Source organism: Mauremys reevesii, unplaced genomic scaffold (assembly GCF_016161935.1).
Source record: "Mauremys reevesii isolate NIE-2019 unplaced genomic scaffold, ASM1616193v1 Contig123, whole genome shotgun sequence".
In the NCBI taxonomy this organism is placed as follows: domain Eukaryota; kingdom Metazoa; phylum Chordata; order Testudines; family Geoemydidae; genus Mauremys; species Mauremys reevesii.
Genome location: NW_024100742.1, coordinates 98,992 through 126,493, shown reverse-complemented (window position 1 = coordinate 126,493; position 27,502 = coordinate 98,992). Strand labels below are relative to the sequence as shown.

At 53.6% G+C, this 27,502-nt stretch overlaps 1 protein-coding gene across 5 annotated transcripts; it reads left to right on the top strand.

The window, feature by feature from the left end:
- The first annotated feature begins 54 nt into the window (after positions 1-54).
- On the top strand, positions 55-25,737 carry LOC120392915 (prolactin-releasing peptide-like). 5 transcript variants are annotated; one of them, XM_039517562.1, is made up of 4 exons: positions 16,064-16,289; positions 16,794-16,925; positions 22,822-22,982; positions 25,074-25,737. In XM_039517562.1, the coding sequence occupies exons 3-4, from the start codon at positions 22,883-22,885 to the stop codon at positions 25,235-25,237; spliced, it is 264 nt and encodes an 87-aa protein (XP_039373496.1). In that variant the 5' UTR covers positions 16,064-16,289; positions 16,794-16,925; positions 22,822-22,882; the 3' UTR covers positions 25,238-25,737. The 5 variants fall into 5 exon arrangements, with proteins under 5 accessions (XP_039373495.1, XP_039373496.1, XP_039373498.1 ...); XM_039517561.1 differs by lacking the exons at positions 16,064-16,289; positions 16,794-16,925 and adding an exon at positions 55-101; XM_039517564.1 differs by lacking the exon at positions 16,794-16,925.
- Positions 25,738-27,502: the final 1,765 nt, after the last annotated feature.

Genomic DNA, 27,502 nt, shown 5'->3' with positions numbered 1-27,502 from the left:
AGGAACAGCTCCAGCTGTGGGCGCTGGGCAGAGCAGGACTCACCGCAAACCGAACCAAATGTCACCTGGGCCAGAAAGAACTGATCTACCCGGGCTATACGGTGGGCCAAGGGAAAATACGGCCTTCGGTATCTGAGCCACAAGCTGTTCTATCTAATAGGGAACCCCTTCTCCTTGGTAACAGACCACGCACCCCTCAGGTGGATTAACAGCATGAAGGACTCACACACACGGATCATGTGGTGGTACATGTCCCTCCAACCCTATTCCTTTCGAGTGTTACACCGGCCGGGAAAGGCTCATGCGGATGCAGATTTCTTTTCCCGAGATGGGGGGGGTCGGAGGGGTAGGGGGAAGGGGAGGAGACGACCAAGGGTCAGGCTGCCCAGGGGACTGTCTTAAGGGGGAGAGTGTGTGATGGGGCAGAGCGGCCCCGCACTGGCATAGCAGGGGTTAACCCTTCCTCCCTGGCAGAGGAAGCCCCGCCCCAGAAGTTCTGCTGGGCATGCTCCAACTGGAGCTCAGATATAAAAGCCTGCACATCAGCTCAGTCTGGGCTGACCGCCAGAGCGGAAGGACACACGCTGTTAGCTCCTGCAGAGAGAGGGGCTGCGAGCCAGGATCTGGGCGTCAGCCCTGTCGAGGCTCCACCGGAGACTCTGACGGAGGACGACCCAGGGGAGGAACAGACCGGAGGACCCCTCGCCGCAGAAGCACTGCCATTCCCAGGGGAAAGTAGAGATAAACGGTGTTAATGCTGTATTACCACTCGGCGTGTTGCAGGCGGATCCCCGCTGAGCAAGCGGCAAGTAGAGCTTGCCGCTACCAGGGCCCTGGCTTAGGGCTCGGTGGAGAGGATGGGCCCGAGTGCCCCTACCCCCCCACCCTGAACCGTGAAGGATTATATGGACTCTGGCTGTTAGGCCGTGCTACCCCATGTGTACAGGGGGATTATATGGACTCTGGCCACTAGGCCATGCTCCCCCACCTGCAAGGGGGGATTTTATAGACTCTGCTCGCTAGGCCGTGCTACCCCACCTGCAAAGGAGGATTAAATGGACTTTGGCTGCAGGGGGGAGAGGGAGGCCAGGGGAGGGGGAGACCAGGGGAGGGGCTCTGACTACTGGAGGCCCGGATGTGAGTGGCTCAATCGGGCCTGGCCGCCGTTTCAGCTGAGTCACACTCTGCATTGGGTGGGGCCGCCCAGAGGATTCAGGGGTCCCGGGGTCTTTGGCGGCGGGACCCGGAGCGGAAGGACCCCCCCACCGCTGAATTGCCGCTGAAGAGCCAGAGCAGAAGAAGCTCCGGGGGCCCGGGCCCCGCGAGAGTTTTCTGGGGCCCCCGGCGCGAGTGACAGACCCTTCTCCAGAGGCCCCCAAAAACTCTCGTGAGGGCCCCTGCGGGGCCCAGGGCCTGGGGCAAATTGCCCCACTTGCTCCCCCTCTGGGTGGCCCGGGCATTGGGAGGAAATCACGGACCTTTAGATTTTTACAAATTCCTCCCCGACGGCTATTTAAAAACAAAAAGCTGGACATGTCTTGGAAAATCCGGATGCATGGTAACCATATCATAGGGACTCCAGGATCTGAAGCTGCTGCCAGCTATATGGTGAATCCTCCAACAAGGCACCAAACAGCTCTTCCACATGCTGCAAACTGGCCTCACTGGCTGACTATGTAGGAGAACAGAAACCCTTTGTTACCGCAGGAGAGTCTCTTCAATGCTGCACTCTTTGCATGGCTTTCAGAGGTCACCGTGAAACACGACTACCCTGCCCCTAGGAGTCTCTCAAGCAGCTGCCTGCGCACTCACTTGGCACCCACCAGTAATGGTCTCTGACAGTGGCATTGCAGAGGGAGCTTAGCAGACCGTCCCTTCTATGACTTCCTGAATTGCTGCCAGGACTGATTCTAAGAGAAGAGCGGATTTCTCCTCTGCGCTAGGGAGATTCTCATAGGAAAAGCAGCTGTGGTGCGGGATGGGGCAATACAAGCACTACCCCTGAGCCCTTGAATAGCAGCAACTAGGACTTTGGGAGCCAGGGGATTGGTGTGTCTTGCTGGGAGAGCAGAGCTGGAGAGCAGAAAAGGGCATTGGAGGAATTGTAGAAAAGTCAGTGTCATGGCCGGGTCATGAGCAGCCAGACCTAGTGCTCAGAGGCAGAGTCTACACTCAGAAGACAGGAGTCGAGAGTCAGCTGGGTCAGGATACTGGAAGAGCAGAAGCAAAAGATCAAATTGTGTTCAGACCCTCAAATCCGATGAGCCACAGCGAGTCACATGGTCCAGAAGACAGGGGAGCCCCGGTGAGCAGACAGCTTCTTGTTCCTGCTGTTGGTTTAAGGAGGTCCCGGGGGCCGATTAGCTGCTCTGGGACTCTGCCAATAGGCCTCAGGGATGGAGCCTCAAACTGGGTCTGGACTTTGTAAGTCGTAGGTAAGCAGTTTTTAGTAGGCTTCCAGATGGCCTGCTGGAGTGTGGCTGCTCCCATGAACCCTGCAGACCCGAGTGATCTTCTGAGTGATCTCTCCCCGCTCAAACCTCCAGCAGGAAACAGTCTCCAGGATCCCAGACACGTCCTCTGAGAATAAATAAACAAAGTCATGATGACAACTAGGCTATGGAACAGGAAGCCCAAAGTGCCCAGAAGAGTGAATGGTTTTTACCTCCACGAGATACCTGGGATCTTCCATCTAAGCCTCAATGCGACCCATGTTGCTTGGTTTGACAGGATGAGATCATGTGTCTCCACTGCTCTCTGAGCTGGGCTGGCTGCAGCATACGTCTGTGGAAGAGGCTGGGCCAGAGACTGGAAGAGAGATGTTGCAGTCAGGGTCCAGGCACCCCAGAAAGAGAACAGAGGGTCTGAAACCGAAAGGCTAAGCAATCAAATCAGCAGATTCGACAGAGAATTTTTGTACCGTACAGGGACATCAAATAAGGTCTGTTAGGAAAGCGGAGATGTTAGTCTGGAAACTGCTAAGGCCACAATTGTGACTCTTATGATTCAGTTTGAGTCACTACAAAGTGTGTTTTGTTTTGTTTGTCTGTTTGAAATTTGTCTCTTTCTCTTGCTTAGTATCACTTAAATCTCTTCTTTGTTACTGTGCTTCCCAAAGCCCCTCAGTGTTGTGTGTGTGAGTGAAGTGTGAGTCTCCAGCCTACCTACCAGGCTGAGCTGTGCCCTGTTTCTTTCAAGGTAGCGAATAATTTCGGAGCGGTGCGGGGCACAGAGTCCACAGGCAGTTCACCAGACATCTCCTGTGAAGCCCAAAGAGAACAAAGGAGCAGGAGAGATTCAGGCCACACTGACCCATGAGAACTTCCCACAGAAAAGGCTGCACAGTGCTCCAGACACAGCCAGCAGGATCCTTCCCACAAGCTGGGCCATGTCCTTCCCCTCCCAGCCCCACAGCTTCTTCCCCACCCCAGCCTCAGTAACCCCTCCCATCTCCCTGGTCTCCCCACCCACTCGCCAGTACCAGGCTGTTTCCATAATGGAAGCAGCTTTGTACCAGAGTTCACTGGCCACTAGATCCGAGGCTGCTCTGTTTGTCCATGGGCGTAGCAGGTTCATTTCCCTTTGCAGGATCTCTGACAGGTCTTGCTGCTGCTCCTTCAAGATTACCAGCTGCATCTGCAGCTCTGCCTGCACTTCCTTCTGCTTCTGGGGAGTTTCTAGGAGCTGCTGGAGAAACCCCGAGCCCTGCTTTGCCTGCTTAACCAGTCCCTGGAACTCAAATGGGATTCCCACTTGTGGGGATGGACCTTCCTTCAGTATCCAAGACTTCCATGAGCCATCGCGGGTGACGGGAGGAATTCATTTCTGCTGACGATGCCAATAATCAATGAATCTACTCATTGTTAGGTGCCTCTGGTCCTTCATCGATGGTCACTCCAGCACCATGGCAGTCTCTCTGCCTGGTAATTCGGCCCTCTGGCCGGCTCACTACTTTTAGTCACCGCTTCTGGGGCTCAGTTTGTCACACAGTAAAAGTCCAAAAAGGTCTTCCCAGAGAAAAAAGTTCTTCTCCTCTCACTGGGGCTCTGGCTCAGCCTGCAGCCCCCTTGCTGGGCTTGGTAACCTCTCTGGGTGCATTTATGCCCCCTTCTTTGGGGTCAGTAGAGGAACCCGGTCCCATCCTGAACCTGGTAGCAGCCCAGGGCTCTGTGCTCAACAGCTAGGTCTGCTCTTTTCTCTTTGCTGCAGGTTTCCCTGGGCACATCCTACCTCTCTTCTCAAGTTCCCTTCTAGGCTTTCCTTGCTGCTTTCAACTTCCTACCTAGTTCTCATTCCAGTGCATAGCCCAGCTAGGCTTTATCGCCGCTGCAGTCTGGTTCTTTCGGGGCCAATACATGGTCCCTCGGAGGTAGGACTCATTCTGTAATCAATTTGGCTAAGCCCCAGGCTGTGCCGCCCAGGGGAAAGCACTCTCCTTTCCCTGGTACAGACCTGCTCTGCCCAGGCCTGCTCTTCTTGGGTCGAGGTGAGTCTTGCCCACATGCTCAGGGTTTAGCTGATCGCCATAGCTGGGCTTTTCACCTTCCTCTGCAGTACAGGGCCTGGTTCACTTGCTGGAGGAGTCTCTGCACCTTAAAGTCTTGAAACCATTATTTGAGGACTTGAGTAGTTCAGACATAGGTCAGGGGTTTATTACAAGAGTGGGTGGGTGAGCTTCTGTGGCCTGTATTGTGCAGGAGGTCAGACTAGATGATCATAAATGGTCCCCTCTGACCTTAAAGTCTAGGAGTCTGTAGTGGACCTGGCACCGCAGCGCCCCTTTGTGGCAGGTGCCGGAACGGTGCTGGGGCCTCGCGTCTCTCTAGTCTCGGTGTTTGCCTCTCTACGGGCCGTCTGTTACTGTCACTCGGTCTTACGCTCTTCCCTCCCCCAGTATTTGCAGTAGCGCGACCTCGTGGGCGGCATCTATATAACCCCTCTTAAGGGTGGGGTAGCACAGCCTAGCGGACAAAGTCCATATAATCCCTCTTTGCAGCAGGGTAGAACAGCCTAGCGGCCAACGTTCATATAATCCAGGCCTGCACAACATACGGCCCGCGGAGCCTCACTGTGCGGCCCGCGAGGGGATTCTAAATCCCCCGCACACGGAGCTCTGCGGGCAGCCCAGAGCCCTTTGAATCCCGGCTGCGGCCAGGAAGCAGAGAGCTCTGGGCTGCCGGCAACCGCGGGGAGCCCTTTGAATCTCAGCCGCGGCTGGGAGTCAGAGGGCTCTGGGCTGCCGGCAGCGGCGGGGAGCCCAGAGCCCTTTAAATCCCAGCCGCGGCCGGGAGTCAGAGGGCTCTGGGCTGCCCGCAGCGGCGGGGAGCCCAGAGCCCTTTAAATCCCAGCCGCAGCGGGGAATCAAAAGGCTCTGGGCTGTCGGCAGCCGCGGTGAGCCCAGAGCCCTTTAAATCCCAGCCGCGGCTGGGAGTCAGAGGGCTCTGTGCTGCTGGCAGCCGCGGGGAGCCCAGAGCCCTTTAAATCCCAGCCGCGGCCAGGAGTCAGACGGCTCTGGGCTGCCCACAGCGGCGGGGAGCCCAGAGCCCTTTAAATCCCAGCGGCGGGGAGCGCACAGCCCTTTAAATCTCAGCCAGAGTCGGGAGTCAGAGGGCTCTGGGCTGCCCACAGATTCCCGGCTGCGGCTGGGATTTAAAGGGCTCAGGGCTCCCCGCGGCTGCCAGCAGCCCAGAGTGGTTTGAATCCCAGCACGCGACCGCTGTTTGCACCCTCCCCAACTGTCCCCCCGAACCCCACCCCTATCTAACACCACTGGTCCTTGTCCCCTGATACTCTCCTGGGACTCCTGCCCCTAACTGTGCCCCCCGGCCCCCACCCCCTATCTAAAAGCCGCTGCTCCTTGTCCCCGAATTGCTCCCTCCTAAGACCCCTGCTCCAACTGCCCCTTGGGACCCCAGCCCCTATCTAAGCCTCCCTTCTCCTTGTCCCCAACTGCCCCCTCCTGAGACTCCCCCAACTTTCCCCCAGGACCCCACCCCCTACCTATCCCCTGATAAACCCCTGGGACTCCCATGCCTATCCTACTGCTGCCTGTCCCCTGACTGCCCCCCTGAACCTCTGCCCCATCCAGCCCCCACAGCTCCCTGTCCCTTGACTGCCCCCTGGAACTCCCTACCCCTTCTCCAACCTCCAGCCCACTTACTGTGCCACTCAGACCAGCGTGTCTGGCTCCATGCAGCTCCAGACACATTGCTGCCATACTCCCCCGTGGAGCCCACAGCCCCAGCACCTGCCTTCAGATTTGAACACCTCAGGATTCAGGAGTGCTCAAGCTCAGTTTGGGCAGCTGTTACTTCATTTCTCCCAAATCAAATATACTGATCCACTGTAACTTGCTGTAGAAAAAGCAGGATAAAATTGAGCAAGAAATGCTTATTAGGACTGGAATTGCTATTTTCAGCAGCCATTGCCTTTTTGTTTGTTTAAGGAAGACAGTGATATTGCATAGGCAAATTCCCCATAGAAAGAAAGAGTGGAACAAAAGAATAATAAAGGCACCTCAACTTTTCCTCATTTATGGAGGACAGTCTTATAATATGCATCCAGATATCCTCCAATCACACAAGCTGAAAATTGTTCCACTTTACTGCAGCTCTGTAACCATATGGGAACCAATCCTGTCTGTGTTTTGTGCACATCCAAAATTCCTGCTGAATGACCTGCCCTGGGAGCGTTACTAGTGACCCAGGGCTGGGGAGGCAGGAGGTGTGTGGGGGGGGAGGCACTGGTGGGGGGAGCCCAGGGCTGGGGCAGCAGCAGGGTGGAGGAGGGCACTGGTGGGGAGGAAGGGGAAGCCCAGCACTGGGGCGGCAGGGGTGTGGGTCAGTGGGAGAGCCCAGGATTGGGGCAGCAGGAGGGTACAGGGGGGAGCCCAGGGCTGGGACGGGGGGCAGCCAAGTTTTTTTTTTGCTTGGGGCAGCAAAACACCTAGAGCTGACCCTGCCGGGTTCCCCCAGCCACCGGAGCCCTGGGCCCTTTAATTTGACCCTGAGGGCTCCCAGCCACCTCTTCAGCTGGGAGCCCCTGGTTGATTTAAAATAAAGTATCACCTCCCCCCCCCCCAACCTTCCTTTTTGGCCCACAGCAGTTTTGGTGGGGCGGCGCTGGGGAAGGAGGGTTTGTTTCCGCAGGGCTGGGCGGCCCTGGGGCGGGGTGTTTCTGCGGGGCCGGGAGGTTTCGGCCCTCGGCTGTTTTCTTTGGAGGAATGTGGCCCTCGCCGCTTTACGAGTTGTGCGGGCCTGATATAATCCCCCCTTTCAGGCGGGGTAGCGCGGCCAGAGTCCACATAATCCTTCACGGTTGGACTCGGGCCCACCCTCTCCTCTGAGCCCCAAGCCAGGGCCCTGATAGCTGCAAGCTCTACTTGCCGCTCGCTCGGCAGGGATCTGCCCGCAACACGCCGAGTGCTAATACAGCTTTAACACCGTTTATCTCTACTTTCCCCTGGGAATGGCAGTGCTTCTGCAGCGAGGGGTCCTCCGGTCTGTTCCGCCCCTGGGTCGTCCTCCGTCAGGGTCTCCGGTGGTGCCTCGGCAGGGCTGACGCCCGGATCCTGGCTCGCAGGCCCTCTCTCTGCAGGAGCTAACAGCGTGCGTCCTTCCCCTCTGGCTGTCAGCCCAGACTGAGCTGATGTGCAGGCTTTTATATCTGAGCTCCAGTTGGAGCATGCCCAGCAGAACTTCTGGGGCGGGGCTTCCTCTGCCAGGGAGGAAGGGTTAACCCCTGCTATACCAGTGTGGGTCCACTCTGCCCGTCACACACCCTCCCCCTTAAGACAGTCGCCTGGGCCGGCTGACCCTTAGTCGTCTCCTCCCCTTCCCCCTACCCCCCTACCGCCCCACAACTTGGGAAAAGAAATCTGCATCCGCATGAGCCTTTCCTGGCCGGTGTAACACTCGGAAGGAATAGGGTTGGAGGGACATGTACCACCACATGATCCGTGTGTTTGAGTCCTTCATGCTGTTAATCCACCTGAGGGGTGCGTGTTCTATTACCAAGGAGAAGGAGGGCTTTGTAGAACTGCTTATAGTCATTCCTGTCCGCATATGCCTGTATTTCATCTGCTTTGGCGCTCAGCCACAAGTCCCGCATTTTGTGCAGTCGGTGCTGTACTGTTCTGCGAGCATGATAAAGGCTGTCTTCTTTGCCGCTGAGGATGGGTCGTTCTGATGTGCACGATGCAGGCGATGCTTCTCAGCAAGTAGGACCTGGATTTCTGCATCATTTTCGTCAAACCAGCCTTGCCGCCTGCGTGTGGAGGGCCCCAATACCTTCGATGCAGCTGTATGGACAGTGTTGCGGAATGGCTCCCAGTCTTTCTCAGCGTCATCCTCAATACGAAGATCAGCAAGCTCATTCTCTAGGTCTTCCGCTAGATTTTCAGCGATGCGGCTATTCTTCAGCTTCGACACGTTGATCCTTTTGAGAGCCTTACAGCCTTGTGGTCGTCTCTTCGGCATGATACAGAGCTTCATTTTGGATACTATGAGCCTGTGATCCGTCCAACAGTCACCGCCACACATAGCTTTTGTAACCCTGACATCTTGTCTGTCCCTTCTCCTGATGACGACATAGTCGATCAGATGCCAGTGCTTGGAACGGGGATGCATCCACCAAGTCCTGTTGCGGGTACGGAGGCGGAAGACCGTATCGGTGATCAGAAAGTCATGTGCTGCACAAGTTTTCAGCAGTAACAGGCCATTGCTGTTACACTTTCCCACTCCATGTTTCCCGATGACTCCTTCCCAGGCTGCGGCATCGCATCCGACTCTTGCGTTAAAATCGCCAAGCAGGATCAGCTTGTCTCTGCGGTGCACTGATGATAACAGAGCATCTAGTTCTTCGTAGAATTTATCCTTCACATTCTCTGGGTTGGTCATTGTGGGAGTGTATGTGCTGATCAAAGTAGCTTGTTTTCCTTTTTGAAGCGGAAGCTGCATTGTCATGAGTCGGTCATTCACACCCTTGGGGGAACTGGCAAGTTTCCGAACAAGATGATTCTTGATGGCGAAGCCAACTCCAGATTCGCGACGCTCATCACTGCTGCGGCCACTCCAGAAGAATGTATAGCCTCTGCCTGACTTGGACAGCTGTCCTTCATTAGCAAGGCGAGTTTCGCTAAGGGCTGCAATGTCAATGTTGTAGCGTGCGAGCTCTCTGGCGACAAGTGCTGTTCTTCTCTCCGGTCTGTCTGCCGTGATGTTGTCCAGTAGCGTGCGCACAGTCCATGTGCCAATGGGGATCGGTGTCACTCTAAGTTTTGTTTTTGTTCAACCGCTTTGATGGGATCCCCACCAGCTGCGGTATGCTGGCCAGGGTAAGGTGAAGCAGGCAATGTTTAGGGCACCTTTTCTAGCCAAGTGAGCAGTGCAGTCCTGAATGGGGCTGCTCAGTCGCTCAAGAAGACGCCGCGCTCCACTGCTGCTTCGGTCAGTGAGGAACGACCATTATACCTGAGCCGCCTGTGTGCAGGTCCGCGGCAACAGCTCCCAGTGTATCCACACCTGCTGCTTCGTCGCTTGCCCATCACCACAGGACTTGATATGTTATGATGTCGAGACTTGCGCGTGAATTGGATTAAAGTGAGGGAGAGTCTATGGTCCACAGTCTTCTGGGAGCTTTCCCCTCCTGAACTCTGATGGCACTGTGCTCCTTACAGAGAAGACGCAGATTCTCCAGAGATGGGCTGAACATTTTGAAGCAGTTCTCAACTGCCCCTCAGTCATCAATGATGAGGCCATTGACAAGATGCCCCAGGTTGCAGTCCATGACTCCATGGATGCTTCACCAAAAGAGGATGAAGTGAAGGAAGCCATCAACCAGCTGTCAAGTGGCAAAGCCCCAGGGTCAGATGCCATACCAGCAGAGGTGTACAAAGTCAGTGGACCCGTGCTGCTAGAAAGTCACTGAGCTGTTTCAGTCCTTCTGGAAGCAGGATCCATTCCACAGGAATTTAGAGATGTGTCCATGGTGCACCTCTATAAGAGGAAGGGCAATCGCCAGGTATGCAACAATCACCATGGAATCTCGCTGCTCTCTACAGCGTGGAAAATTCTTGCACGGGTTCTGTTGAACCGATTGATCACTCACCTGCAGCAGGGCTTACTGCCAGAATCACAGTGCGGCTTCCGCAAGGGACGTGGGATTATTGACATGATCTTCGCTGCGTGTCAGCTACAGGAGAAATGTCAAGAACAGAATTGTGAACTCTACACAACTTTTGTGGACCTCACGAAAGCGTTCGACTCTGTCAGTCGCCAGGGCCTGTGGAGGATCATGTCGAAATTCAGCTGTCCAGACAGATTCATACCAATGGTACGTCAATTTCATCACGGTATGATGGCTCGTGTCCTGGATGACAGTGAAACATCTGAGGCCTTCCCAGTCACCAACGGCATCAAGCAAGGGTGTGTTTTAGCACCCACTTTGTTCAGCATGATATTCTCTGCCACTCTGACTGATGCCTTTCAATACTGCACTGAAGGAGTAGGCCTGAAATACAGAACTGACAGGAAACTATTCAATCCGAGCGACTGCGTGCCATTACCAAGGTGAAGGAAACTGTACTTGAGACTGTGTCTTTGCCGATGATTGTGCTCTGAATGCTAGTACAGAGCCACAAATGAAAGCCAATATGGACAAGTTTTCATCTGCATGTAACAACTTCGGTCTCACCGTTAGCATCAAGAAGACTGAGGTCATGCACCAGCCAGCTCCCCACGCTCCGTACTCAGAACCGTCCATCACTGTAAATGGACAGAGACTCCAGGCAGTGGAGCACTTCACATACCTGGGCAGTACCCTTTCCCAAGCAGTGTCAGTCGATGATGAAGTAAACGGCAGAATTGCTAAAGCCAGCTCTGCATTTGGCGATTGCGCTCCAACGTCTGGGAACGTCGAGGGATCAGCCTACCAACGAAGCTGATGGTCTACCGAGCAGTGGTGCTTCCAACTCTGCTGTAGGCCTGCGAGCCGTGGACTGTCTATCAGAGTCATGCACGAAGGCTCAATCACTTCCACATTTCCTGTCTGCAAAAGCTTCTAAAAATCAGATGGCAGGACAAAGTGCCCGATACTGAAGTCCTTACCAGAGCCAGTCTGCCGTCAGTTCACACACTGCTGATGAGAGCCCAGACCAGATGGGCCGGACATGTCGTGAGAATGTCAGAGGAGCGCATTTCTAAACAGCTCTTCTACGGAGAACTCACCAGGGAAAGCGCTCCCATGGAGGACAAGAGAAGCGGTTCAAGGACACGCTGAAGACCTCTCTGAACTCCCTCGAGATCAACATCGCCACATGGGAAACCCTCGCACTGAACCGTCCAGCATGGCGCAGCCTCATTCACACATGCAGTAATACCTCATAGGCAAGGCGTACTGCTGAGTCTGAAAGAAAGCGTGAGCTGCGCGAGTCCAGAGCTGCCCGCACATCATCGACAGTGCCATCGCATGTCTGTCCAACGTGTGGCAGGACGTTCCACGCCCGAATCGGACTGATCAGTCATCTCCGGACTCACAGAGTCCGGTCATCGAACGAATGAGTTGTTGAGGTCTTCATCGACAACGATGGACGAACATCACAGTACCTCAGCGCCACGAATGCCCATTTCACTCCCAGGGCCTCCCGCTCTGTGGTGGAATACCGGGTCTCTCTGGGGAACAGCTTGTGGCTCAGGTCCAAAATGGGGTGTTCTTCTCCTCCCACCTCTTGCAACAGTACGGCCCTGTAGTGAGGCGGCCTGGCTCCCGGCCGCACCCGAGAGGGAGGAGCCAGAACAGCTGCCACAGTGGGCGGAGCCACTGCCGCCTGTCCCCGCCCCCGGAAGTCAAGGGGCGGGACAGGAAGTATAAAAGCCCCGGCCCAGCGCTCAGTTGCAGCCCGACGGCTGGAGAGGACAGACGCTCCTGACCGAGCTCTTGCTGGACCGAGCCTGCCCCAAGCCCGGTACCCTGAGGAGGACTGGCCGAGCCTTCCCCGAGCCCGGTACCCTGAGGAGGACTGGCCGAGCCTTCCCCGAGCCCGGTACCCTGAGGAGGACTGGCCGAGCTTGCCCCGAGCCCGTTACCCCAAGGAGCTGCCCGAGCGTCCCCCCGACCCGTGTCCTGAGGAGCAGCCTGACCTAGCCAGCCCTCAGCACGACGAGGAGCCCATGGTATGGGACCCTGCTGCGGACACCCGCGATGAGCAGGTACCCATGGAGGGGGAGATGGGAAGTAGCCCGGGGGTAGCTGACCCCAGTCTGGCTACTGCAGATTCCGAGCCGATGTCGGTGTGTTGCGGTCAGGACCCCACCGACACAGCAGCAGACTAACTGGGTCTGGGACACAGTGTAGTGGGTGGGCCTGTGTCCCCCCTGCCACCGCCTCACGGGTGGCAGTCTCCCCCTCACATCAGAGCTCTGACCCAGAAGTCTGGACTCACCTATTGTTGCTGCTCAGCTCCTGGCTTTAAGGACCTGAGCCCTGAACTATTATTGCTGCTCAGCTCCTGCTTTAAGGACCTGAGCCCTGAGCTATTATTGCTGCTCAGCTCCTGCTTAAGGACCTGAGCCCTGAACTATTGTTGTTTGCTCAGCTCCTGCTTAAGTAGCTGAGCCCCTTGAACTACTGCTTATTGCCCCGCCCTGACTAGGGCTAGGGCTTTACTGACTCTGGGTGCTCAGCCCCTGCCTGAGGGTCTGAGCCTAGAACTGCTGTTTGCTGCCCCGCCCTGACTGAGGGCTTGGGCTTCGTTGACTGTTTATTTCTGCTCAGCCCTGCCTGAGGGTCTGAGCCCTTGGACCTTCGGAGACTGAACTGCTGATTTAGGCCGTGTAGTGACGCGGCCTGGCTCCCGGCCACACCCGAGAGGGCCGAGCCCCCACACCGGACTCTTACACGCCCCCAACCCTACCTGCGAAGCATCTGTCTGGAGCATTTAAACCACTCCCCCGCCCATGGAGTGTCCTCTTTTTTGACAGTTCCAATATGGTAACCCTACCCTATGGGCCAAGCCTCCACTCCTGACAGTTCAGGCTAACCTCCCTTGGCTGCTTGGCCTGCCTGCCGAGACAGAGGACTCAGGGATTTCCATCAGGCTGCTCGGTTGCAAATGCAGCCACCCAAAGAAGTGAAGAATGGAAGTGAAAGAGCAAAGCTGGACCATCCGCTGAGCTGCTGCAATCAAGTGAGCAGAGCCTGGGAGAGAAGAGGGAAAGCTCGAAGGTGGCTAGTGGCTGTAGGGAGCCAGGGGAGGAGAAATAAATAGTTAATGAGGAATCCTACAGGCTTTGTCTTGTGTGGTGAAGGGTTTCAAATGGGTCTTGTTACGATCACGTTACACTTGAAAATAGCTGGGGATGGCTGAAGGGCAGGTCTATAAAGGTAAGAGGTCACTCTAGGAGCTTCAAGTCTCAGATTCTGTCCCTACTGCCTGCTTGGATCAGCTGATCTCAACCCAACACGTCCCTCAGGTGGGAGCAGGGGCGAGCTCTTTTTCCGGAGTAGCCGCCAGAATAGGGACAGGATACATGTGGCCAAGGAACTAGAGAGGCCTGGGGGTCAATTGCAGAGTTGCCTGTTAATGCAGCTCTTCTGGGGGAGCACGGTAGGGGACTGTGCACACAGGAGCCCCATTTCAAATGGTGGGGGGAGGGTAATTTAACCATGATTCCAGGGGCTACTTGCGCACCTGAAAACTCCAGTGTTTTGGCAGGGAAGTTAGCAATGAGCTGGCAGGAGCCCTGTATCTAATTCCTTTATAAAAGAAAGAAAATTAAATCGATATTAGACCCACTGAGCTCTAATACTAATGTGGTCTGATATCTTGTGGAAAATCACTGTAGGGACACTGGTTAAAATGTGACTGTATATCCCTACTTTGTTACTAACTCTGTCGGAGAGACCCTGCCAGGAGTCCTGGGTTCGATCCCAGCTCTAGGAGGACTGGGGTCTAGTGGGTTACAGTGGGGGCAGATACAGCTCGGTTAGTTATAAGAACATCAGAATGGCCCGAGTGGTCAGATCAAAGGTCCACATAGTCCAGTATCCTGTCTTCAAACAGTACCAATAAGTCTCTGTTTCCTGGCCTGGGCGTTGAGGCTGCATTAGGGGAGGGAGCTTCCCTCTGGGGTTTAAAGCTGGTACCTGCCTCTTCTGATCCCTCCTCACCAAAAGCTTCTGGCCCCTTCATTGCTGTGTCTCTGCCGCTGGGGATGGAGCAGCCCAAGCAGCAGGGCCGGTGCAAGGATATTTTGCGCCCTAGGCAAAACTTCCACCTTGCAGCCCCCTCCCCCCACAACAGGAGCAGAGGGGCCCTGAGGGCAGACGTGGGGCTGCAGGGGCAGAACTGAGGGAGGGGCTGGGGCAGAAGTGATGGGAGGGTTGAGGAGGAGAATTGACAGCCGGGCTGGGGACAGGCAGATGTGGGGGTGGCAGGGACATAGAATGAATTAGGATTTGGGGTTTGGGGGAGAAGCTGGAGGCTCCCCAGGAGCAGGGAGCCTGGGAGAGGGAGACCCAGAAACTGCAGAGTGTGACCTACAAGTCATGAGAGAAGGAGGCTCTAGTGGGAAGCCGGTTAGAGGGTGTGGAGGGTCAAGTACAGGGTAGGTTTACCCAAACCGGGGGAAAGAAATGAAAGAATAAAAGAGAAAAAATAAAGTAAAACCAGTGTAAGGGCAGAAGCCTGGAGAAAGTGGCGGGAAACTCAACTGAAGAGTGAAAGCCAAATGGTGCTGTGAGGGGAAATGCTCTGGGGCAGGCGGCAAGAGCGGAAGGGATCTCAAGCTGCAGTGGGGATTCAGGATCCAGATGCCCAGCAACTTTAATAGCTCTTAGGCATGGATGTCAGTCACGTCCATACTGACTGTTACCGGACCAGAATAGCCATGGTTGTTATGAAAGGAAAGGAATTGCTCCTTGGAAATTGATACTCTCACCACTGGAGCCTATTTAGTTGCACTTAGTATTGGGCAAATAACTGACTTTTTGCTTCACTGGCAGTTTTGTGCACACACAAAAAAATCAGCAAACCAAACAGAAAAATCATTATTGCAGACGGCAGGACTGGCCTCGCTGGCAGGAGCAATTTTAACTATTTGGACCCACTTTGATGCTAAGTAGGACCTGCTGTTTAGGTTTCTAACATGTCGCCATTTCTTATTAATTGCCCAAACATCTTCTCATTGTCTCTCTTGCTGAAGACAGATTTCCAAAGGCGGTCAATATCCCAGCCATGTCATTTTGTCCCGCCGCTACATACACGAACAGGCCTCCTTCTCCAGCATGTTTTCCGCTTGTTGGATAGAGACATTCACTTACTCAGCCACTAGGTCTAACAGATCCTGATAACGGCAAAACACGCAGTGATTTCATCACACTTGCCTCCAGTGCCGGACAATGCAGCTTCAGCTTCCGTTGGTTTCGCAAATGTATTGATCCCTTTTTGTTAAGCTTTTCTTAGACATTTCTCATTACCAGGTAGGGTGACCTGACAGCAAGTGTGAAAAATTGGGACGGGGGTAAGGGGTAATAGGCGCCTATATAAGACAAAGCCCGAAATATCGGGACTGTCCCTATAATATCAGGACATCTGGTCACCCTATTTCCATGTTAACTCCCCTCCCAGGTTTGGAGTTAGTTCAAATCAGTTGCTTCTAGCTTTGTAGCTACTTTTTCTTTTATTGGCCTCACAAAGGTGGTTACTCTGTAGCACTAAGCATCACTACTCTGCCATTCCTTAGACACGCAGCATTCTGCTAAAGATTAAGCTGTTCAATGCTATCAGAACAGTTTCTTAAAAGTCCCAGCATGCTCTGTCTCAGGGCTGAATGAGCTTCCTCCCCTGGACCAGCTGTTCTTACGGCATGTTACTCTCTTGGCTTTTGTCAGCCCAGGCTGATTTGCGGAGGAGGAAGGGGGGATACGCTGTTCACGGTGATGGGGTGTATGGGCCCCTCACTGATCCAGTATTGGACTAGGGGTGCCCTGCCCCTCAACAGGTGCAGGGCCTGCTCCCAGCGGAGGAAGAATTTAAAAGGACACCGGTAGCCGAGGGGAAGGGGAATGAGCTGCATGTGGCACCAGGCTACAAGGCTGGTGCTGAGAGCTTTGCCAGGAGCGGCAACAGCTTTGTGAGGGTTTCTCCAGCAGCAGGGACGTGGATTCCTCCCCACCCCCACCCCTTTGGGAGATGAAAGCCTGAGAGAGATGGACTGACTGAACTGGACACAGAGACAGAGGGAAATCTGCTAAGCCAGCGACCGTGCCCCAGACTGAGGAGCTCCAGATGGGTAGGAGGTGACAAAATTTGGGGCTGGTCAGTACCTGAACTGGACACTTTGAGAGCCACTCAGGGAGCTGAGCTGAGCCCCAATGGAGTGGACGGGCCTGGGCCTAGGTTTGGGATGGAGGAACTGTACAGGCTTGTCGGCAGTAAAGAAATTGACACTGATACAAACTCCTAACATAGAAGCACCAAGTGGGATTTACACCACTATAGCTTAATTCAGCAACCACATGCAGATACGTACCAGTGCGCGCCTTCTGGAATGCGTCTGCACAACATACATTCCCTGATGAGGTCCAGCTCCTTACGTGGGAAATAATGGCCCAAATGGGGGAAAGATTAGCGTATTTCCAAGCTATCTGATTTGTCCAAATGAAGAAAATATTAGAATCCCAAGATAAAATAGGCGCCCTCATGAGTCATGAAAATCCCTTTCTTGATTTGATACAAATTAACATAATGGGTTATGGGGGGGGAGCTGACGTGAAAATGCCCTGGCTTTGTCTAGGGCTGGCTTTGTCTGTGACATCAGCACTAAGGCAAGGCATAAAACAGGCAAACAGGGGCTCTTTGGCTCACAGAGTCCAATCATCGGAGGAAGGAAGCAGCATCGCACTTCAGAACTCCTGCTTGACACACAGTAAGTACTTTAGCATGTCTGTGTGCCAGCCACACACTCGCAGCCAGAGGTAAACTGGAAGGGGTTGGAACTGCACCTTATTTGAATCCACTGGTTTTTCCCTCCACTCTGTGTTTGCTTGTGTGATGCGTTATCTTGGGGACGCAGCCAGGTGTTTTCATGCAGTGACCCTTGTGTGCTGTGGCAATGTGCTTGTTCGCATGTTTGAAGTTTTTGGTGTGAGTTTTTCTGCACATGAATGTCTGTGTCCTATCCATCCATGTGAGCAGTGTTACACGTTCAGCAAACAGTATTTCCCATAAAGTGCTCTTTGCTGAAAGTACATGAAGCCTGCAACGAAAGGCAAGTGTCCATACACAGTGCGAGCCTTTGAGCTTATATCCAAATGGCTTCTAATTCTGTTTTCCCATGACTGAACTATAACAACTACTACAATGTTGTTTGCATGGGAAAAAAGGTATTTTCTGTCGATTCAGTTCAGAGCCTTAGAATTTTCAAAAGGCCTGCAAAGGAAAACTGACTTTGTCTGAGTCTGCAGCCGATGCTAAGAACTTCTGAAACAATACCTCTCATCCCTTGTAGGTTGTACATGCTCGGTTAGCTCCTGAATTCCAGGTGGTGGAAGAAAACAACACTGGACATTTAGGCATCTAGCCTGTGAATTTATACTCAGATATTAACCTCATTGTTTAAGACCCATGAAACCTCTAGTAAAACCCAACTGGAAAAAAAAGTGGGGAAGCCAGAAAAGAGTAAAATGATGTGTTCAGTTTGGATCATATTATCACCCGCAAGGGTGTTGATTGTGCATGAAGTTAGGCACCCGCAGCTGGGTGCACTCAGTTTTAAAAACTGCCCTGTGTGTCTTAGGTCACACCTGCTTCCTTCGCTGACCCAGTTTTTGCATGAAGTTCCCACTGCAGATTGAGCCAGCTCTGGAAAAGCAAGGTGGAGTCTCTTCTGTCTGTTGCATCAGCGGCAGAATTGCCAAATTCTGGACGTCCTGATGGCAGAATCTTTATTGCTCATGTAAAAAGCCCTTTGATTTTCAGAGCCTGGCTTGGACGTTCAGGTCTCACACTTTGCAGGGGGAAACGGCCTTTTGATTGAACTGAGCAGTCTGCTCAAGCTAGAACAGCCACAGGTGGCATCACTGTCAGTGGGAGGTCAACTATATGACACTTGAGCCTCCCAGGAGCCGTAGGAACTAGAAATGGGCTGGGTGGGAATGCTGTTCTTCCACTGATACTCAGAGTTACCACCTAAACATCTGCATGTTAACTGGTGTCCCCGGGCCATGTCCTGCAGCAGTGGGGTGTGGACTGCCCAAAAATCTGTCTTTGTCCAAATGGGGCAATGGACAAATGCAGCAGAACATGCAGCCAGATCCCACTCTCATTCCTAGTGCATCGGCTCCAGTGGCCGTCTTTTAAATGTCCATACTCCATTTGAATGGTGAGGGCGATGCAGTGAGAGCGTGCCAGTTGCACGGGGAAGCACTGGTGAGGAGTTTTGACTCCCATGCCCGGTATGTTCGGCTGCATGGATGCCATCACTTTAAACGAGAACGTAAGAAACACAGTGTAAATTGTGCCATAAGGGGTGTGAAGAAGCCTCAGTGCTCAGAGTCCGTCTCTCCCAAGGTGCCAGAATGCATCTGTTATCTGTAGCACAGAATCGCCGCATGCAGGAGAGAAACCGTGAGTGCTAAAAAGGAGGCGATCAATGGTGATATAGCCCAGGGGAAAAGAACAGGCGTGGATGGACAGAAGGTTCTATAACGATTAGCACATTTCCTTCCATTGGATATTTGCTGCTATAAGGTTCAAACTCAGCAGCCTGCAGGCAGCGCTATAACTGCAATCAGCTGGCCTTTCTGGTAAGAGATTGCCAAACAGAGTCACTTCATTTCTACCAGGGTGATTCCCGGCACGGGGAAGGGCTATGTGACTTTGTCAGAGTAAATCAAGCTGACAAATTGAAGCCACACACCAGCTCGGTGGTGGGAGGCCTCGAATGCATAAATCCAGCCTAGGGCCGCCATCCACTGGGCTCGGCCAGTTACAGGTGTGAGTCAGGGCTTGTGCGGCTCTGTCACGGGACTCCTCCTGCTCTCCCAAAGGGGTGCTCCTGCAGCTCATAGGAATTAATGGTTTGCGATTCAGAGAAATAAGGAGGTGGCAACTAAGGGCTAGTCTAAACTAGAAAATTTACGTTGCTCAAGGGTATGAAAAATGCACACCCTTCCGCGGGTAGTTAAGCTGACCTAAGTTCCCGTGTAGCCAGTGCTAGGTTGCTGGAACCATCAACCTAGCTACCACCTCTCAGGGAGGTGGATTAACTACACCGATGGGAGAATCTCTCCTGTCAGCATCGGGAGCATCTACACCAAAGCGCTACAGCGGCGCAACAACTGTGCTGCTGTAGCATTTCAAGTGCAGACAAGTCCTAAAGCACCTGACTTCCAGCCCTTCACTAAGACACCTGAAACCCTTCTTAGGATGCCCGCTAAGGGCCTGCTGCCATCCATGGAAAGACTCCCAGTGGGCTTTGGGCTGGGCCCGAGAGCTCCAGTGTCTGCAGTGTCAGACGTAGGGGTGCAGGAGGAGTCAGTCTGACAGTTGCCTTCGGTGTCACTGGGAACTGCGTGGCTCCTTCCCCAGGCACAGCTTTCAGTAGGTAGCCGTCCCCACCGAACACCTTCATGGCATCATCCAATTACATGGATTTCCTAGCATGATTCAGACCAATAGTTTGCGGGTGTACAGCCCCGCCCACCCCCCAAGGATCTCAGCCTGCTTAACAATCGTTCATTAGGCCTCAGAACCTGCTGCCGGGAAGTATTGTGATGCCTGTTTGACAGACAGGAAAGTGAGGACTAAAGAGAGTAAGGGCCTGGCAAGGGTCAGCGATAGAACCAGAACCAGAAATCTACCAGTTCTGGGCCCCAGCCCAATGGTCTCACCACTAGCCCATCCAGCTTGAGGTTCTGCTGGCCTTAGTCATGCACGTGGGCTCATTGGGCCAGAGCTTGGATCCCCTACAGCTTCCCCTATATTTTTCTAACCATTGCTTCATTAAATGACAGTCGGCCTTCTGTTCCCCCCGCCCCACTCCCCAGGACAAGTTTCCTTTTTATTCACATCAATAAGAAATGGCTTCCAAAACGCCCTCTCTGATGTGCTAGGGAAAGAATTAACAAGGTAGTAGGACTTGCCACTGAGACTGGAGGTTACAATGAACACTTACACTTGTGTTGACACCTCACGCAGCCAGATGACTTGGTCATTTATTTCCTAGGCTGAAGACCTCTGTCTATTTCTGAACCACTTCAGTGTTTTAAGCAGGTCAGGAACTTGGATAGAAAATAACAATGAACAGAAGTCATAGACCAAGAAGCTTTTCAAAGCAATTCCTTTCTTACAATGTCTTATGGCAAACACACGGTAAATGACAGACCAGGCCCCGATGAACTCGGTCTGAGATCCTGACCCTGGCCACGCAATGCAGGGTTCTGGTCACACAGCCGCTTGCAGGGTAAGGGCCCAACTTACGACAAGACACACCAGAGAAAGTCAAAAGCAATCGAGCAGGCGTAGCAAACAATGTGAGGGAATGAGGTGATGGAACAACAGATAAGGTGACCGAAGGATGCATAGCCGATGAATGTGCACTGTAGATGGGTCTGAGTCTTACAAGATCAAATACATTTTGAGATGCAAACAAATGCACAAAATACTCTGTGCGATCCCCACAGTCCATTAATGAGCCATTAGCAGTTGTCACCACCAGTGGCTTCATGACACACAAGTAGGCCTTGAGGAGAAGGAGGCCTGGGGTGGCAGTTCTGAGGGCTAGTTGGGACAGGAACTCTCTGCACCGGGGAAGCATGGGACAAGTGGACAGACAGGCCGACAAGGTCGGCATCGTCGGCAGAGTGGAAGCAGTAGGCTCAGACAAAAAGAAGCGCAGGTAAGGAGCCGAGCCATGAAAGATATTAACAGTGAGAACAAGATGTTTAATCGACTGCAGGGAAGCAGGGTGACGTGGTCATAGCTACAAGGTCAGAAGACAATCCCAGCCGTCAGACAGGAGGGAGGGGCTTGACCTGGCTGTCGGGGAGGCCTGGAAAGGAGGTTGCAGGATCGAGGCCAGAGATGACGAGGGCTCAGAGAGTTTTTATGGTCCTTGGTGCCTTCAAAATATGTAGCTTTTGGTGCAGGGCTCAATCATCTGCAGGGCAGAGTACTCTCAAAACTCTGGGCCCAGGGCATTCACTCGCACCAACACCCCTGATGGAGGGAGCAAAGGTCACGGATCTCCCCAGTGGCTGCACTGCCAGGACTTCCAAAGGGAGCAGCTACACCGCGGCGTTACGGCTGGATGGGCCGCAGAACCGTATTCGCCCTGGCTGTGGTACATCTCTGCCATGAGCACTTCAAATGGGTGGGACAACGTTGGCCTGCCCACTGCCCCCTTTGCCCCCCCCCACTGCCTGCCTCTACCCCAGCCAGCTCCTTGGACCCATGTCACAGATGCAGTTACCAGCTCAAGGCATCGGTGCCCGTGTCACTCTGGTGGTACGGCTTGCAGCCCTTTCACTGCCCTTTGCTGCCCTAGAGTGTTGCTGCCGCCGAAGCGCCCCCTTGTGGCCAGGGATGCCTCTGCAGTGTCTTGCCTCTAGCAGCCCCTTATGGGCCCCTTAAGCACTCCAGAGAGTCTTGTACCCAAAGCCGCCGGGTCTCAGCCCTGTGGCTCCTTTGCTGCCCTCCTGCTCCTTCCTCCCTCTCAGCCAGCCACACACCTGCCGCATCCTGCTGCCTCTTATATTAAATCAGCTGCATCCACTCAGGTGAGGCTCCTCTTGTACTCCAGCCTGGCTTAGCCCAGACTCCAGAACCCAGGCTAGCCGCCCTGTTACATGCCCACAGAGGAGACGCTCAGGTGTGCACCTGTGTGTGGTTTCACAGGTAAGTTTAGGTCTCAGGTTTAGTTGCAGCTCCAAAAAGGCAGCTACTCACTCACTGCTGAGAGTGATGCCAACTCTCGAGATGTTTTATCCAGTTTTCAGAATCCAGAGATTGCACGAGTCTTGGCTTTCATCAAAAATGGTTTTTCGCTCTACTGGCTGAGGAGAAAAGCTTGAAAATATAACCCACGTGCACTGTAGCAGCTCAGAAACCAGACTGGCAAATAAAAAGAAACGTGTATATATATATATATATATATATATATATATATATATATATAATCTCATGATTGGGGGGACCTGACTCATGACTTTAGAATGGCTAAGGTGTGGTTGACAATGCTGATCATGCATCCGTTCCCACTGGTGCTGGGCAAAACACTTTCAGGGGAACCTTTTTTCCATTGGAAAATGCAGTTTTGTCAAAGTCTAGCTGTTTTGCGGGAATGTGTCAATACTGACAATATTTTGGATGCATAAAGAACCAAAATGAACCGTTTTGACTTTCTGGTTTTGTTTCGATAATGTTGAAGTGGTTCATTTTGATAGAGTCAAAACACAGCGTTTTGAATCTCCTCATTTTGATTCGTTTTGTTTTGACTTTTATATTAAACCATTAATTTTAATGTAATTAAGATTGATAGTTTAATAGTGTGTATTGTTTTGACATTAACTAAACAAAACATTTTAATGGTTCCAAATTTAAATTTTTGGAATTTATTTTGTGGGAAATTTCAGCTTTTCAGTCCAATTTGGAACAAAAACCCGTTTCAGAACGTTGGCACTTCCATGTTTGCTCCAGTTTCCCGGGAACAGCTGTAATTCCTGTTATTCATTGGGTGTCTCTCCAGAGAGTGGATTGATTTGCTCCCCCCACCCCCACCCAAGATGACGTCTCATTAACTCTCCTGGGCTCTGTTTCTGCAGGCTGGGCTCACACCTTGCTAAATTCCGGCACCAGCCACAAGCCTTGGGGGAGCTGAAGGGAATGAAACTGCTGGCTGCCTGCTTCATGTACCTGCTGCTCACCTGTCTGGCCCTGCCCAAAGCCGAATGCCGAATCCACGAGCGATCCATGGAAATCAGGAGTAAGTCCCTGTAACTGCAGCAGCCAGGCCAGCTCCTCAGCTGGTGCAGACTGGCACAGAGCCACCCCAAATGGCTCTGCTGCCCCCCCACCCCTGTTATCTCTGCCCTCCCACAGATAATTGGACCCAGCACAGAAGAGCCTAGGAGGTCAGTGACGGTATCAGTGGGTGGCATGGCAGGGTCAGTGTTTAATAGAGAGGCTTCTCCTGTCTCTCTCCCATGGTAGCCTATGTTCAGAGCCTGGTTTAGTCACAGGGTGGAGAGTCTCCAGAGCGCCCAGGCGTTGAACAGGGTGTAGTGCCGAGGTGCAGGAGCAGCGCTGTGCGCGTATGAAGCCTGCCCGCACTCAGAGCAGCTCAAGACGCTCTGCCTCCTCCCTGTACCTCCCCGTGCACACTGACTGCAGCCGGGCGTGGGCCTGGCATGGCAGGAGCAGGGTCTCCTTGCACACACGCACACGCCTATGTAAGGACTTGTCCCAACCTGACCCCAAACACGTGGGGTTGTTCAAATTCAGCAAAAGTTTTTGAAAAGGCCTCTGGGTTAAGGCTGTCATTGCTAGCCACAGTGTGCTCGGGCCTGTGTAGCAGCGCCCTCTGCTGGTGAACGTGCAACATTGCGGGTCACTGCAAGGCTAGACAGCTGCAGCGTGAGATGGCTGAGCTTTCTGTCCTTTCATTATCTAGGCTTTGTTCTTCTCCCTCCAGAATCCCCCTCTTGCTCCGTATAGCTTCCCCCTCCTGCCTCTGCATTTTCCCTCTCATCTTCTGCAACCCAATCCATCCTCCCCCTCACCCAGCCACTCCGCTCTGGCTCAGTCCAGGAGCTGGACTTCAAAACGGTCCTTTCGAGGGACTTCAGACACTCTAAAATAATTCCTTACATCTTTTCACCCCCTTCCTCCCGCCCACCCCGAAGGCCGTTCTCCCCAGCAAGGCCTACAAAGGGCCGACAGACGGAGTTTCCTGGCCCAGCCGCGTTGCAGATTCCATGAGCCAGGAAAAGTCTAGAGGAACTTTCCAGACAGCAGAACTCAAAAACGTGCAGTTTTTAATCAGCCTGTCCAGCAAATCTCTTCCTACAACGTGTGTCACGGCAGCACCCGGTGGCACCCGACGCGATCAGGCCGCTCTGTGCTAAGCGCCAGGCACACCCCTGGCAGTAACAGCCCTTCCTGAAGGAGTTTGCAATATAAACACACCAGACACTGGGGCGGTGACTTTCTCGAGGTGACAGGCAGGGTTAGAACCCAGCTCTCCTGACTCCCCAGCCCACCTGAATTAGCTTGGGCAATGGAGTTGCCTGGTGCTCTGGTGGTGGGGCAGCCTATACACACACCGGGCTGTCGGCAGTCTCAGGATGACAGGGCCCCACGTGCTCATAGCACAAAGCCCATGTTCTAACTGCCGCGAGGACGCACAGGTCGCATGTGAGCAAGTGAGTCACTGCAGAGCCAGAGAACTAAGCACATGGGCCAGATCCTCAGCGGCTGTGAATCAGCGGAGCCCCACTGATTTCAAAGGATCTGCTCCAAGCCGAGAATGTGGCCCTTGGTTCCCGTCACCCCAGCAGGGCCCTGTTTGCGCTGCGTGGCTCAGGGTGCCTGCTGTTGGTTTTCAGCGGTGGTTGTGAAAGGGGCTGGACGGCAGTCCCCGGAGAATCGAGTCCTGTTCTTCGCCATAGGCCTGGCACAACGGGAACCAGACAGGGGAAGAGGGTTGCACCCCATTCCCAGTGCCCTGAGTCACCCAGTCCCTCCTCTGTATGGCTACCCCCTTCCCTCCTTCATTACTATGCAAAAGACATTGTCATTTTAAAATAAGTGAAGGCCACGCCACCTGCTCACCACCGGCAATGACAAGGCAGGTGCAACCACTGGCAAGTGTATGTTACAGGTCGGGGCCTGAGCCACAGAGGATATGAGCGATCACAGCCTAGAGCTTGGGAGCTTTAACTCCAGCTGGACCAGTCCATGGTTTTAGCTCGGGAAGTCCCTCCTTCTCCATCCCAAGCAGGTGGCTGTGACACATGCTCAGGAGAATTAGTCCTCAGCCTCACGTTCTAAAGACTTCCTGGCCTTTGCCTTTTAGACCCTGATATCGACCCTTCCTGGTACACGGGGCGTGGGATCAGACCCGTGGGACGGTTTGGCCGGAGGAGAGCTGTCGTGGAGAGCTCCCGGAAGTCGGGCTATGGACACAGGCAAGCTTGCTTCCCTCTAGAAGAAAGCAGTGAATCCCTTCAAGATGAATGAAATGGCCAAGACAAAGAATGAATTTGAATGATGATAAGAAAAGACCCTTCTCCTCTCTCCCTTCCACATCCCAGCCTCTCTTCTAGGCACATGAAAATGTTTGGTCTCATTTCAATGTACAGTATCTTTGTGGCTATAAATGATAGAAACCAAAGAGCAGTTGATAACTCCACTATTTTTGCAGACAATTTCCCTCTTGTCTGTTTTTTCTTTTTCTCTCCCCTGTTCCCCATTTGTCCCCATCTCTGGCTTTTGCTCTTAAATCTAACGTGATTTGTGCCAGAAAATTGCTGGGGGAAAGAAATACAAATTCCCATGTTAATTATCTTCCTAGAACATGGGCTCTTTTATACAAACCAAAAAAATAATAAAAAAAATTGAGAAACCGAGCCCGGCACGTGTCTGCTGTGACTTGAAACGTATCAGACTTGTCTCAACTCTCCTGGGCACTAGGATCTTTAGAACCGAGTGGCGTCACTTTCCCCTGAGATTGCGTCTCTTTTCCTGAACAATTTCTCTTCCACACAATAAAGTCTTTTGACGTGATCACCGGGCAGAGGAGCCAGCGTTTTAGTCTGGATTCTGAATCCATCTGAAAGCAGGGGGACTATAACTGGCCCTACTCCCCTGACCAATGTGTCATGCCAGCAGGAGTACTACGCTGGCGAATCAAGATGACCATTTCAGCAGGCCCCACACAGCTGGCTCTGCAGCAGTCCAGATGGCAGCCATCTTGCCATTGCGCATCTGTGCAGTTCCACCCACCTCCTAGGACAACAAACACTTACTGCTCTGCTGAGGCCTGAGCTGGCGTCTCTAATTCCCAGCTCTGTTAGTCACTCACTGCGGGCCACCCCTGCCGCTCTGCATGAGATTTGCCTATTAGTCAGGTCAGACCAGATGATCTAATGGTCCCTTCTGGCTTAAAAGTCTAGAAGATGCTGACTTAGGGTGACCAGACAGCAAGTGTGAACAGTCGGGATGGGGGTGGGGGGTAATAGGAGCCTATATAAGAAAAAGCCCCAAATATCGGGACTGTCCCTATCAAATCGGGACATCTGGTCACCCTCTGCTGAATCCACGTAGGCCTGACTTCCCCCTTCCACCAAACTGCCATGTCCAATGTCCCTGCTCTCCTTTTAAACACTGCATGCCTGCTGCCCCGCACTGAGCTGGCTGGGCTGAGCTCCCCGCTGCTATCCTGCCGTCTGCGGCCCACTGGCAGCCAGCCCGGAGTGCCAGGCTGCGCTACGGTACTTGAGAAACACTGCGGAGTAGGCCAGATCCGCTGCAGGTGAAACTCGACCTAGCGCCATTGGCTTCGGTAGGGCTACAAGCGCCTCTGGAAAAGGGGGATACGAGTCTCGCACCACGTTTGGCAGTGGGAGCAATACGCAGCCGCTAGCACAGAATCAGAAATGAGGGTTGCCAGGTGTGCGGTTTCTGACCGGAAAATCCAGTTGAAAAGGGAACCTGGCGTGTTCGGTCAGATGTAGTGACCGGACACTAACAGCCTGGTTACTGCGGGCCGGAGGGCGGAGGGTAGTGGCAGCCTGTTACCCAGCCCTGAAGTGGCGGCTCCCGCGGCAGCAGGCACCAGCTTGGGCGGCAGGCAGCCCCTTTGCAGAGCCTGGCTTGCGGGGCTGTGGCAGGAGACAGCGTGCGGGACCCCTGGCGAGTGGGGGAAGGGGCTCTCAGCAGGCACAGAATGTTCCCCGGGCGGGAAGGAACACGAGCTGCCCCCCCAGCCGGCCGGCGCTTCCCCTGGCTGCGCTCTCAGGCGGCTCCGGGGCAGAGAGGGCTGGAGCGGGCGAGGAAGGGGGCTGCTGGGCAGGCAGCACAGAAGGAGGCAGGAGGCTGCTCTGTCCTCTGGGGGAGCAACTTGGGTGCTGAGAGCTGCCCACTGGCCTCTGCTTCTAATGACCATGGAGAGCCCCACTGTGCAGCTTGCGGGGAAACAGAAGCCCAGGGAGAAAGCCCAGCCCTGAGCTCCTGCAGCATGAACAGCCGCTGCCGGGGAAAGCAGCAACTGCTACATAATTAGGGGCCGGATTCTCCTTTCTCCCCCCAGGGTAACTCAGGAGTCACTCCACTGAAGCGGGTGGGGGAAATTCTCCACCTCCAAAAGTGACACAAGCCTTGCACACAGTGAGGCTGCTGGGCAGGAAGCAAATGGAACGACAGCCCAGGGGCTGAGAAGGCTTCTGGAGTGTGTCAGCGCTGGGGTGAATGTGTCCCACGCTCAATCAGATGGAAAAGGGTTAA